General features: G+C 38.5%; 1 protein-coding gene across 1 annotated transcript in view; it reads left to right on the forward strand.

The window, feature by feature from the left end:
- The window catches only part of POLQ (DNA polymerase theta), a 56,252-nt gene that overhangs the window by 13,017 nt on the left and 30,941 nt on the right, over positions 1–12,294 (forward strand). The window contains exons 6-13 of the mRNA XM_032098437.1: positions 359–578; positions 2,476–2,620; positions 2,718–2,864; positions 3,919–4,131; positions 7,351–7,493; positions 8,755–8,959; positions 9,503–9,645; positions 11,994–12,187. Of these exons, the coding sequence (XP_031954328.1) occupies positions 359–578; positions 2,476–2,620; positions 2,718–2,864; positions 3,919–4,131; positions 7,351–7,493; positions 8,755–8,959; positions 9,503–9,645; positions 11,994–12,187 (1,410 nt within the window). The remainder of the gene's footprint in view (positions 1–358; positions 579–2,475; positions 2,621–2,717; positions 2,865–3,918; positions 4,132–7,350; positions 7,494–8,754; positions 8,960–9,502; positions 9,646–11,993; positions 12,188–12,294) is intronic.

The following is a 12,294-nucleotide window of genomic DNA, read 5'->3' on the forward strand; positions in this document are numbered from 1 at the left end:
GACTGAGCCATTCTTTATTTCCATGTTTGTGTTAGTGGCAAGGAACTGGTTGATCTATGTATTTGTTTTCAGTCTCTCCAAATATGCAGTCAATTTATAGCTGTAGGCATCCTAAAGAAGGTTAAGGTTTAGATTCAAATTGATTAAAAATAGAATTATCTTGTTATCAATGCGTAACCTGACATAGTGTTTGCTAAGAGTAGAGTATGGGCTTCTTTCTTTCTCAAGAAGTTGAAAAAATTAGCTTTGCACTTGAGAGGCTGGAAGGAAGTAGATTGAGCTAGTTCTTCTGAATTCTGTTTTCCAGAACAGTAGCCTGTGTTGTCACTAACTTTCATTTTCTTTTAACCACTTCCAGACACACGAAGAGCACCAGTCCTGGTTTTGGTGGGATACAAATAGTAGGCATGAGTGCTACCCTCCCTAACTTGGGGCTCCTGGCCTCATGGTTAGATGCAGAGCTGTACTGTACAGATTTCCGCCCTGTGCCCCTCAAGGAGTGGGTGAAAATTGGCAGCAACATATATGACTCCTCCATGAATTTAGTGCGAGAATTCCAGCCCAAGCTGCAACTGAAGGTAACAAAACTCTGAGCAGTGGCTTTGGGATAACACCTTTCGTAGTGCTAAAGTTAAAAACACAGCTTCTGGTATGGTTTTTATTTATTTTTAAATAGATGACATTCCCAGTGTCATTGTTTACTTCATAGATTCATGCTCAAACTGAGAACAAAATCGGTATTTTTGTCTTCTACTGACTTAAACAAAAAACCCCCAAAATATACACACTCATGAAGGTCTTGAAGATTCTTGAATCTGACTTCAAGACAAAGTTGGCTTTGCAGTTATGTTGTTTCAGAGCATTTAACAGGTATAAAGAGTTTGATTCTCCCCTTACCCACCACTCTATCTTGCCTGGGAATCTACTTCACTTTCATAAATGCAGGTAAGTATTTCCTGCTTAGGCCAAGGAATTTGCATTCAGAACTGGGAGAAAGTATTTGTATTAAAATCTGGTATCCAACCTGCTTATGTTAAACTGCTAAATGATCTAGTTTTGACGGTGATTAGAAGGCAGATGCCCATCCTGATTCTTCTGAATCTGTTTTCAGTATTTAGTCCTTTTGCAGGATTTGAAAAGGATATGGAAAGGATATGGAAAGTTAGGAATAATACACTACAATGATTTTGAAGAACAAAATGGGTAGAAATGGGAAATTTGGGCTCCCTATTTGTAGGGTCCTTTTCTGTGGAGTCTTTGAAGGGTGAATTCTTTCTCCAGTCCTTTCAACTGCTCTGTGTAATACTAGTATAGCAGTTGGACAATATGGAAGGAATGCCAGCATTATTTTGGAATGTTTTGCACTCAGTTCTTGCTGTGCACATTCTCTTGTCAGTAGCATGGTGGCAGAGCAAAGAAAAGTATCCTAGAAACAGAAGGAAATGTTTTTCACTAGAGCATTTGGAAGCTAGCTTTTATGTGGTCATATTGAGAAGGTGATGTTGCATTTGGATATTTTTTGAGATAGTTGCTTTGGATGGTTACTAAATTAAGTAAGAGAAAGAACTAAACTAGGCTTATGACTCAAGGGAGTCTAAGGGAGTTGGCTTATAAAACTGGGTGATCTTGGGATTGAAATCTATCACTGGACCTTCAGACTTCCTTTATTGGCCTCAGACTGGACCAATAAAAGGGAACTTGATGACCTCACCATCTTGGCTGAATTTAGCAGAATTCCTGTGGAGAAGTTCCTGCCATTGCTCCCCTGTTTTCATTTGAATTTTAGTGCTTTTTATTTCTTGCTGTACGCCTACATTTTTCTCTTCCTCCTTTGGCCTGCTTGCTACAAGAGAATCTGGCATAGCCAAGCGAAACAGATCAGTTGCACGGACTCTCTTAGGATCTTAAAACCAAAAAAGCAAGCTGCAAACAGCAGGGTTCTGCATGAACATCTATATAAGTATCCCTAAAAGCCTTCTACTGTGCTCTGAGTACCTCTGGTCTTTGGTCAGCAGTGCTTGCTGAGTGCATCTTATTGGGGATGCTTGGACTGCTGCTTCTCATGCTTTTAGTTCAGACATCCGAGGTAACAAATCTTCCCTAGTAACTGTAGAGGGGTTTTTCTTCAGGGCTCTTCCTAGTTCTTCCCCACTGCTGTTAGCCATGATGTGGAGGTTGCAGTGATTTATTTGTGCACTGTGTGGCCTTCATTCAGAAAAAGATTTATGGAAGCAAGATGTAAAACATTACATGTATTCATGGGTAAGGTCTAGAGCTGCCCTCAACAATGTGATCATCCTGGTGCTTGGACTTCATAAAGCAAGACAGAAACTAAGGTAACAGTGCTCCCTGTTCTTTGTTTGCTTCTTTTTCTGACTTGAAGTAGAAGATTCCTACTGGGATACAGAAGAAGGACAGCATTTACAAACCCCATTAATTCTGAGAGCGCACTGAAAATATTTTATCTCAATTCAGGGAGACGAAGACCATATTGTGAGCCTGTGTTACGAGACTGTTTGTGGTGGCCATTCAGTCCTGCTTTTCTGTCCATCCAAGAACTGGTGTGAGAAGCTGGCAGACATCATTGCCAGGGAGTTCTACAGTTTGCAACAAGCTGAGAGTAAGAGAAAAGTAGTTAATAGAAGACTACAGTATGCACAGTGCCTTTAATGAAAATTAATTTTAGTGTGAATTATAAAAATACTTTCTCTCTCAAGGTTCTACAAAAAACTCAGCCCTTGCCCCAGTTGTTGTGGACAGAGAAGGGATTGATGAGGTTCTGGATCAGTTAAAGCGTTCAATCTCAGGCCTGGATTCTGTGCTCCAGCGTACTTTGCCATGGGGAGTGGCATTTCATCATGCAGGTATTCCTGAATATCTTGGTCTTGAATTCAATAATGGTTGAGTCATATGGGTTCTTTTTACTGCAGCTATCAGCAATTTACTGGTTGCTTTTTTAAGCCTTTTGTAGCTCATGCCTAAATAAGCTTTGAGAATCCCACAGGTAGAGGTAAACTTGAAATTATTTTTTTGTGGCCGAAGACTTTAATTTACAAGTTGTTTTGCTAAATCTTCTCTCTGTTGTGTTGGATAACAGCAGCTTTTAGAATACAACTTAACTGGGGGTTTTTTTGTGAATTGCCTGAAAAATTAATTGATTTGCAGCTCAAGCATTTTCAAGTTGTTCCTAAAGCTGCCAGAGTATTTCAGAGCAATTTTCCTTAGCTTAATACTGAAATAAATGAGTAAATAGAGCAATTGTAACAATGAAAATAAAAATTAAAAGAGCATGTGTTGTGAACACTTCTGCTTAGATTTTTTGTTTCTTCTTAGGTAGGTAATAGTGTATGTCACCTGTTGATTCATTGAGAGAAAGGACTGCCTCGGAGAGACGACAGTAGCTATGGCATTGATCATGTAGGAGGAATAATTCCAAATGCTTATAGAATCTGTATTTCTTTCTCAAGAATAAAATTGTCCTGAAGCCCTGAAGGAAATGTAGAAAGATACATACTAGACCTGTAATGGGAATAATGAAGAAAGAGTCCAGGGTTAGGATAGCAGATGAGTAAATCCTAGTTCCCTACTGTTTTCTCATTTTTATTTTATTTCTTTATGTATTTACTTGCTGAGCTTGTAGATAAGCAGTAAGGAGTTCATCTTGCTACGCTGTGTACAAGCAACTTAGAAAAACTAGTTTATTACTGTCAATTGAATAACAGAAATTTAATGGTGAAATTTTGCTTCACTTATGGGTCAGAAAAAGTTGACGGAGGTAGTGCTGCAAGTCTAGTTCCTAACACTGAATGGGGAATGTTCACTAAGTTCGTTTGTTCTTCCCTTGCTGGACAGCAGAATTGCTAGCTCTAAAATGCAGTCTCACCATCACAAGGCTCACTAAAAGCCACGTGTCCTCAGGTCTGACTTTTGATGAGCGGGACATCATTGAGGGAGCCTTTCGGCAGGGCCTGATCCGAGTCCTGGCAGCGACCTCCACGCTCTCGTCGGGAGTGAACCTGCCCGCGCGCCGCGTCATTATCCGGACACCCACCTTCGGTGGCAGACTGCTGGACATCCTCACCTACAAGCAGATGGCTGGAAGGGCTGGCAGGAAAGGGGTAGACACAGAGGGTAAGCAGAGTCTTTATTAACATTCTGTAAGAGCGGTGTTAACCTGATTAAATCCAGGACAGTACTTCGCAATTACTGACTAATCATGATGAATTCCTTTGGTATTCTGTATGATTAGGTTAATCAAGATGAATTTGTTTGGTATTAATTTGTTTGGTATTAATGGAGTAAAAGTTGTAATTCCCGGGGGATTGCTTTCACTGCCTGAGACTGACTTCGGTATTTACATGTCAGTTACTTCAGGAACAGGCTATTTTCTCCTTTGAATTCTTGTTAGCTTCTAAGGCTGTGTTGTTCATTTGCCTTAATTCTGTGATCCATGGGCAGTTGACTAAAGTGTTTACAGTTTCAGTGAGGAAAATTTGCAGTAAACTCTCCCTGGACAAGCCTAAAAATGTAAAAAATGTGTTTAAAGTCTGCAATCCTAATTTGACAAACTTCTGTTGTTGGAAGTTGTGATTTAGCTTTATTAAACTTCTGCCAAACTTAACCATCAATTTTATGCATCCTGAAAGTAGTAATGAGACAGAGACAGGGAAATAGGAGCAGTAGTTCACAGATAATATGGCACCTTCTTGCATACAGTGGCACTGACTGATGTTCAACAAAGTAATCTTGCCTGTTACTTGAATTTGCAATGGCAATTTATCTTTGTGGATGATGTTTGCAAAAAGCCACATTATACAAGTATAAACACAGTAGAAAATAAGAAGTTCAACAGATGCAGGAAGTGGGTTTGCCCTCCTGATTGTTTGATTGGTGCTTGCTGGAGCCCTATGTAAGCAGACTGTTCTTACATTTAGCTTTCTATTTTTGCCTGAGTAGCATAGCAACAGAGCATTTTGCGACCTATATCTCTGTGAGCTCTCCCTATGTGTTCAAGAAAAGGGCAGCTGCGTGCTGGATTTTGAAATTTTCCAGACTTTGTCATTTGACTGTAGCTGGCAGGTGTAAAATTACATTATTCCTTGAAGTTTCTTCTTTTTCTCCTTCAAGTTACAATAATTAGTACCCTTTTTGACAGTTCTGCTGTGACTGTGTTGTGCACAGTAAGCAGTTGATTTTATGCTGATGAGCTTCATGAATGTACCGTTTTTTTCCACTTCATGGAGTCTTTTGGATGAGAACATAAAGCTATGTTGCCAGCTGCTACTCTTTCACAGAGTAGGGAGACTGGAGGACAGCAACTTCAGCTGGAAAAAATGCTTTATGTGGATATGAAATTTAGCTGACAGACAGAAGATAAATGCTGTCAGGTTGAATTCCTTCTCCTCTCCCAATACTGTAGTTTTGGATTGTCTTACATTTTGATTTCTTAATTTATTTTCCTTGATTTGACAGAAATTTTAAAATATCATTTTAGAGAGTGAAATTTGTTTATTTTTGCATTTGTCAAAACTGCCATTTTCCCAAGGAAGTATAGGTAAAGCTGAACAAAACCTAGAATTTAATAGGGCCTTTGTTGGTTTTAATGGAGTTTTAAGCCTAGATATCCAGAGTCTTCTGGTGTTTGTCTGGTCTGATGTTAACCTAGACTTCCCCTAGCATCTGAAATGTTCAATAATGGATATTGGAACTGCTCAGTTCCTTTTTTTTTAATTTACTGTTTACTAGATTGCAGTTATTATCTTTAAATTCTCAGTGGCACCTTGGGAAAGCAGATCGCACAAGTCTTGTAAAACTGTCAGATAATGTAGAGCTAAGTGGATACCCATCTTCAGTTAGATTTTCTTTTAGATAGATCACTCTGAAGGAGTCAAAGGGAAGTTTTCAGAGGAAATTGTAGGTCACATCAGAACCCAAATACAAAATGAATATATGTTCTTTATTGCTAAAGTAAAAATAAGCTTTTCTTTCACAAAACAATACTTTGCAGGCAGTTTATCTCACATACTCCCCAGTTCTGTCCAAAGTACATGGTCAACAGATATCAAAATTTTCACCTGGCAGGATAAAAAAAATCCAAGACACATCCTCTGAGCATCATTTCATCCTGTAGTTAATTTAAGTAACTGTGTTTAAGCTGTATTTTGGTACTTGCCTATACTGCATTTATTTATTCTGTTCATTACATTTAAGTGCAGTTGTGTTTTCATTACCTCTGGATTTGCTAATTACTGTAGCATTTCCACAGCTACAGTTCTATCATAAGTTATCAATCCTAGGATCTTACTAAGATACCCACTACCAGAATTACCTTGTGTTCAGACTAAGTGCATTTAAATCTTAACAAGTTATCATAAATCTATCATGATATTTACTGGACAGCTAATCCAAAATTAATGCTCTCTTCTTAGTCAAAGGCAAATGTGCCCTACCCATAATTCATTTATCCTATGCCAATTGGCAAAGCTTGCAACCAGCTAAGGTCTTCCAGTGATCTAGTTTCTCTCTAATAGCTTTGTGAAAAAATATCCTTTATGTCACTACTGCATTTTCCACAGCTAAGCTGTACTATGGTCTCATTAAGGAACTTACCCATTATTTTCATTTTTCTTTCATGGCTCTGGGATGTTTTTTGTCTCCCACAGAGTTTCAGTAGTTAGAGATTAACTTAAGGATGTTGGACAGAGAACTTTAAGGTAGGATACATTTAGATGTACTTTCAGTGGAAACCATGCAGGATACTTATGTGTATGTGTGTATATATGCATATATGAAAGTTCAGAGGATGCATAGTTATTTATATTAGTAATTTTGGATTTCTGAATTAGTTATTTCTGGAGTGAAAGCTGGTTGACTTAATATAAACTGTCAAAATGCTGTGCAGCTTTTATGTTTTCTTCTTTTGAGAATTTTTTCAGTTTATTAATGTAATGAAGAAGTAAAATTGATGCCGCTGTATATTATAGTTCCAGTCAGCTCCAGAACAAGAAGCAAGAGTGGTTCAGTAGCAAAGCAAATGCACAGAGAGGCTGTGGAATCTCCTTAGCTGACTTGGCAAGACTGACTAGCCTAATGTAACTCTGAAGCTTGCTCTGCCTTCAGTTCTGATGCACTATGCATCTCTGGAGTTCTTACATAGCAATTCATATGCATTGTTCAAGGTTGCACATTTTTTTCTATTCTTTTGTTACTCAGCTTTTTTTGAAAATACTTACAGTTTTCCATTCCAACAATATGTCCTTGATGAACTGTGTGCAGCTATTAGAGTGCTAAGATGCAGTACTAAGGTCATTGTTTCTGTATTTGTTTTGTTTTTCTTTTCTTCTCCAATAGGCGAGAGCATTTTAGTCTGCAAGCCCTCAGAAAGATCAAAAGGTGCTGCTCTGCTTCAGGGATCTCTCAAGCCTGTTTGCAGCTGTTTGCTTAGAAGAGATGGGGAAGGTGTTGCTTCTAGCATGAAAAGAGCAATACTTGAGGTAGGGCACACTCAGAGAGGGATGAGAACTGTGCTTGCACCCTTGTAGGATGATTTCTTCTGTGACACCACCAAATGTTTGCTGTGCACTTCTTTTTCATGTGTTTCCTCAGTCATCTTTGGGTCTGCCAGCTTGCTTCAGTATTCAGCATTTTGTCTCGGATGTTTCTCTGCTTGATGCAGATTGGGATGTGAGCACACTCAAAGAAACTTTGCTTTTGCATTTAGATGCAGTCAAGAAGCAGGCAGAAGTAAGTGTAATTCTTAAACTTTAGGTGTGACCTGACATTCCTAGCTGGAGAATGCTTGTAAATTACTGATCCTAGAGGCTTTGTAGGCTGAACTGTGCCATAATGACATTTGTGGAACCTTGTAGGGCCTCTTATTTACCCCCTCAACTTACCTACCTCTTTTGTACAGGAATGACTGAAATTTTGTGAATACACTTTTGGCAAGCAAACAGGGATGGTACCCAATTTGCTCCCTCCTCTGTAGGGTTCCTGTAGGAGTAAAAAAGGGCCAAAAGGATTTTATTCCACATAGGTGAGCTTATGGCCTTTTCCAAAGCTGCATTTGGGCTTGAACTTAGATTAGATGCAGGACTCTTTAAATAGAATTTGCTTGCTATACTTTCACTGTCTTTTGAAAACTTTTGCGATACTTAGAACTTGGTTGTGCTTCCATAGATTTTGAATTTTTAGCAGACCAGTGGAATTTCTAAATGTATTTTTCTACATAAGAGCTGTCTATCTAAAAGAAGGGGTTCCTCCAAAGCAAAACCAAAATCCAAGGTGGAAAAAACCACTCTCAATCAGGAAAACAACAATGGGGTATATTCGTATTTCTTAAGAGAAACCTTCAGTATGCTGAATAGCCTTACAAGAACTCCACCTTCATGGTTTGCTTTTTATATTCAAAAAATTGCAGTTTGTGTTCTAACATATTTTAATATTTCACAGCGTTGGCTAAGAAATATTCAGGGGACTAGTCTCAAATTTAAATTGGTGCTATGAGTATGTTCACTTTCAATATAAAATTTTGTAAATCATTCTTTCCTGTCATTTAGTCCTCTTGCTTCTACCCAAGATGATTTCTTGCCAAGGAAAGTCTTGAAAAGTTGGCTGTTGCTTTGCCTCATATTCCTCTCTCTGGGAAAATGGTTCTTGAAAACTGAGATGATGGATCACTCTCTTTGATTCTCTGATCTCATGCTCCATCCTACTGCATTTCTGGCAATATGAACAGCCAGTTTTCTTCAACAGATCATCGTGGGGGGAGTAGCCAACACTCCAGAGGATGTGCAGACCTATGCCTCTTGCACTCTGCTTGCATCCAGCTTGAAAGAAAGCAAGTGGGAAAATGGGAAAGGGCAAGACAAAGCACAGGCTGGACCTATCGAGGCTTGTGTGGCATGGCTGCTGGAAAATGAATTCATTCAAGTTGTGGACTCTGGCAGTGATGTGAAAGGTAAAGTTGGTGTTCCTCCAGTTAGTTTTGATTCGCTAAGTTTTCTGCAACTGAGTAGATGTTCAACGTAAATGGATAGTAAGGACTTATGCATTTTTTTTTTATTTTAGAGAATTGCATATGAAGAATTTTCTAGCTTTCTGGAAGGTATCTTTACACCTGCTTTAATGTGTTTTGCATGCACGTGTTCTTGGAAGGCACATCAGCTGCCCATCGCCTCTAAGACTGATGTGTCCTAGTCTACAAATTCCCAAAATATTTTTAAACGAAGCAAACTTGAACTACAGGATTGATGCCTGTTAACTGCAGACTATGAATTTTGTCTTTCTAAAGAAGAGAAAAAGGCTAGTTTAGATATAGGCAAGGCTAAACCTGTTATTGTTTCCATTCTTCTGTCTTTAGAATGGGGACATACACTGTTTCTTATTGAAAAAGCAGTTGTGAAAAGTTAGAAATCTCTCAAATGCAGCACAGCCTGAAAATGATTATAAACTTGCACTTAAGTCTTTCTCTATGTAATACGTATTTTTTTTTTTTTAACAGCAAAGGTTTATCATCCAACACATCTTGGCTCAGCTACTCTTTCCTCTTCTCTTTCACCAACTGAAGCCATGGAAATCTTTGCTGACCTGCAGCGAGCTATGAAAAGCTTTGTTCTGGAGAATGATCTGCATATTGTCTATTTGGTAGGTTTCTTATTCTGTGTCTTGTATTTTCTACTGCCAAAACTAAGGGGAGACAGCACAATGCAGAGTTCTTGAAGGCTCCTTGAACATAGGTTTAGGTTTTTCTGTGTTTTGCTTAGCTTATCCTTCATGAAGAAAAGTTTCTAAATTGAATGTGCCTCAGAATTAGTGTGTTACCTTAGTGTCTATTGTGTAGGCAGGTGCTGCATGCCGTTTAAGCCCATTGTTGTCACTCTTGACTTCCTAAGATTTCAGAACTTCCTAAGTTTTGAACATAACATAATGGTAATTTTCCTGAGACACTTGAGGTTGATGAAACAAATTAATTTTTGTATGTGTATTTGGGATCAGCAGGCTTAATTTCATATTACTCTTGGAGGCCCAGAAAAGTGTTGGGCATTTAGTGTCCGTTTTGCTTCCAAAAAGCCTCAGAGCGCCACACTACTTTCTTTCTATGGGTGGGCCTTTGTTTGGTTCAGTTACCGTGAAGTTCATCCCTGATTCAGTTTACTTGCCTGGTGATGCTGCTAAAGGAAGGAGTGTAATAAATCTTATGAGGGAAAAGTGTCCTGGAGTGTGTCAAGATTTATGAGCACATACACTTGAAAAGCTAAGCACTGCTATTTAAGACCTTTGGAGAGGAAGCCATGAACCTGTGAAGATTAGTGAGGAAACCAGATGGAGTTGCACTGAACAACTTGGGATTCATGGCTGCCAGAGGCCCATCATGCAATCATCATCCGAAATCTGACAATCAACTTTAGCCTTCTCTAAGTGTAAAGTGTATTCGCTTTACCAGGATGATAAATCAAAGGCAAAATTTGGGAATCTTGTCTGAAAAGAAAGTTCACTTCAAGAGTAATGTGCTTGCAATTACAAAGCTTGTTGAGCTGTGGGACAAGGAGAGGCAAGAGACTGAGGGTACCTGTCTCTGCTTGCTGTCTTCATTAACCCAGTTATGGGCTAGCACTGATAGATTTTTTTGGATCTACTACTGTCCCATATGTACCCATATCTCTCTTTTCGAGGACCACATTATATTTCGTTCTACTTCTGCTAGGTAAAATGAACTTCTTTGTGTTATGCACCAGCAATTTTTTTCCCTGTTTGCATCTCTCAAACAGAAAAAAAAAAGGATGAAATTTGTTCCTGTTCTGGGGTAGAGGCAGTGATGGCATTATGTTTTTTATGCTGTACTTTTTAATTGCAGCAGCTTGTCTAAGGTTATTTTAAATCATACACTGTTGAACAAAATGTTCTTGAGATTCTCTTCTGTTAAGCTACTCTAAAACACTTTCTTGCAAGTCTGTTCATTTTCAAGGCCAAAGGTTTATTTCATTTTGTTGCTTTTTTAGTTTTTTTAAGTATTGTTCTTCATGTGTTCCTTATGGCCTACAAGGAGTTTATCTGCTATAATGCTTTTTAATTCTTTTAAGCTTGAATCTTTTACTTGTACAAATATGAGCCCTCGTATTTTAGGGAAGTTGATTATAACAAGTAAGCATTTGCTAGATTAGGAAAATAGATTTCTTTAAAGAAAAAAATCTAAACCACAACAAAGGCCCAATAAACAACAAAAGACAAACACCCATCTTAATAACTCTTGTTCTTCTCAGCAGATGAAGAGGCATGGATGATTTACAACCACATAGGCATCTAGTATTCTGTGCCATTTAACATGTGTGCCTAACAACTCTTAGGTCTTTCAAAATAATTAATCTTGTTTTATATTGATAAAGATATGAAGACGTTTTGTCTCCTCATAGAGAACTAACTCTGTGCTGACTAAGCAGTAACAGAATTGTTTTTCTGTCTAAAAAACATTTTAAAGAAAAAAAAGCTCTGGATGGCTTTTTGTTACTGTTAATAAAAGCTGAGATTTTTTTGTAGGTAAATTAAAGCTTCAGCAAGTTTTGGCAAAATCTGTGTCCTTCCTGCTTTATCAGATGCTGTGGCAGCGGTTAGCGTGGTTACTCGTGGTTTTAAGAGGTTGATAGATATCTGTAAATTATGTTAAAAAATACAATTTTGTTTTGTTAAAGGATTAGAAGATACATCTTAAAAATCATTTAGTGGCTTGGATTTAAAGAGTAATCTGACAAAGAGTCTGAATTGCTTAATCACTGGAGTACCCATATGGGTCAGATCTCATCGGTACAAATATTAAAGAAACTGGATTAGAAGAGCTTTTACTTTCTTTATGGTACATGCCTATGACTCAGTGCCTTTACGCAGGGCGTAGGATGCTCTAACCACATTCCCTAGGCTGTAGTTCTGTTTACCCAAAACTCTGTTAGTTCTGTTTGTTTCTCTGAAATAGTTTTTTTGCATCGTCTTATTTTCTTTAGGTCACCCCAGTGTATGAGGAGTGGACCACAATTGATTGGTACCAGTTCTTCTGCTTATGGGAGAAACTTCCTGCCTCAATGAAACGTGTGGCTGAGCTGGTGGGGATTGAAGAAGGCTTTCTAGCTCGCTCTGTAAGGGGCAAAATCACAGCTAAAACAGAGAAACAGCACAGACAAATGGCCATCCACAAAAGGTAGCCACAGAATGTGGGTGTGAATGTGCAGAGACTAGAGGCTGCAACATTTGTAATGCTCAGGCTCTGTGTCTGTTTTCAGGAACTGGCTCTTTTAGTGAGTGAAC

Source organism: Corvus moneduloides, chromosome 2, assembly GCF_009650955.1.
Source record: "Corvus moneduloides isolate bCorMon1 chromosome 2, bCorMon1.pri, whole genome shotgun sequence".
Classification (NCBI taxonomy): Eukaryota; Metazoa; Chordata; class Aves; order Passeriformes; family Corvidae; genus Corvus; species Corvus moneduloides.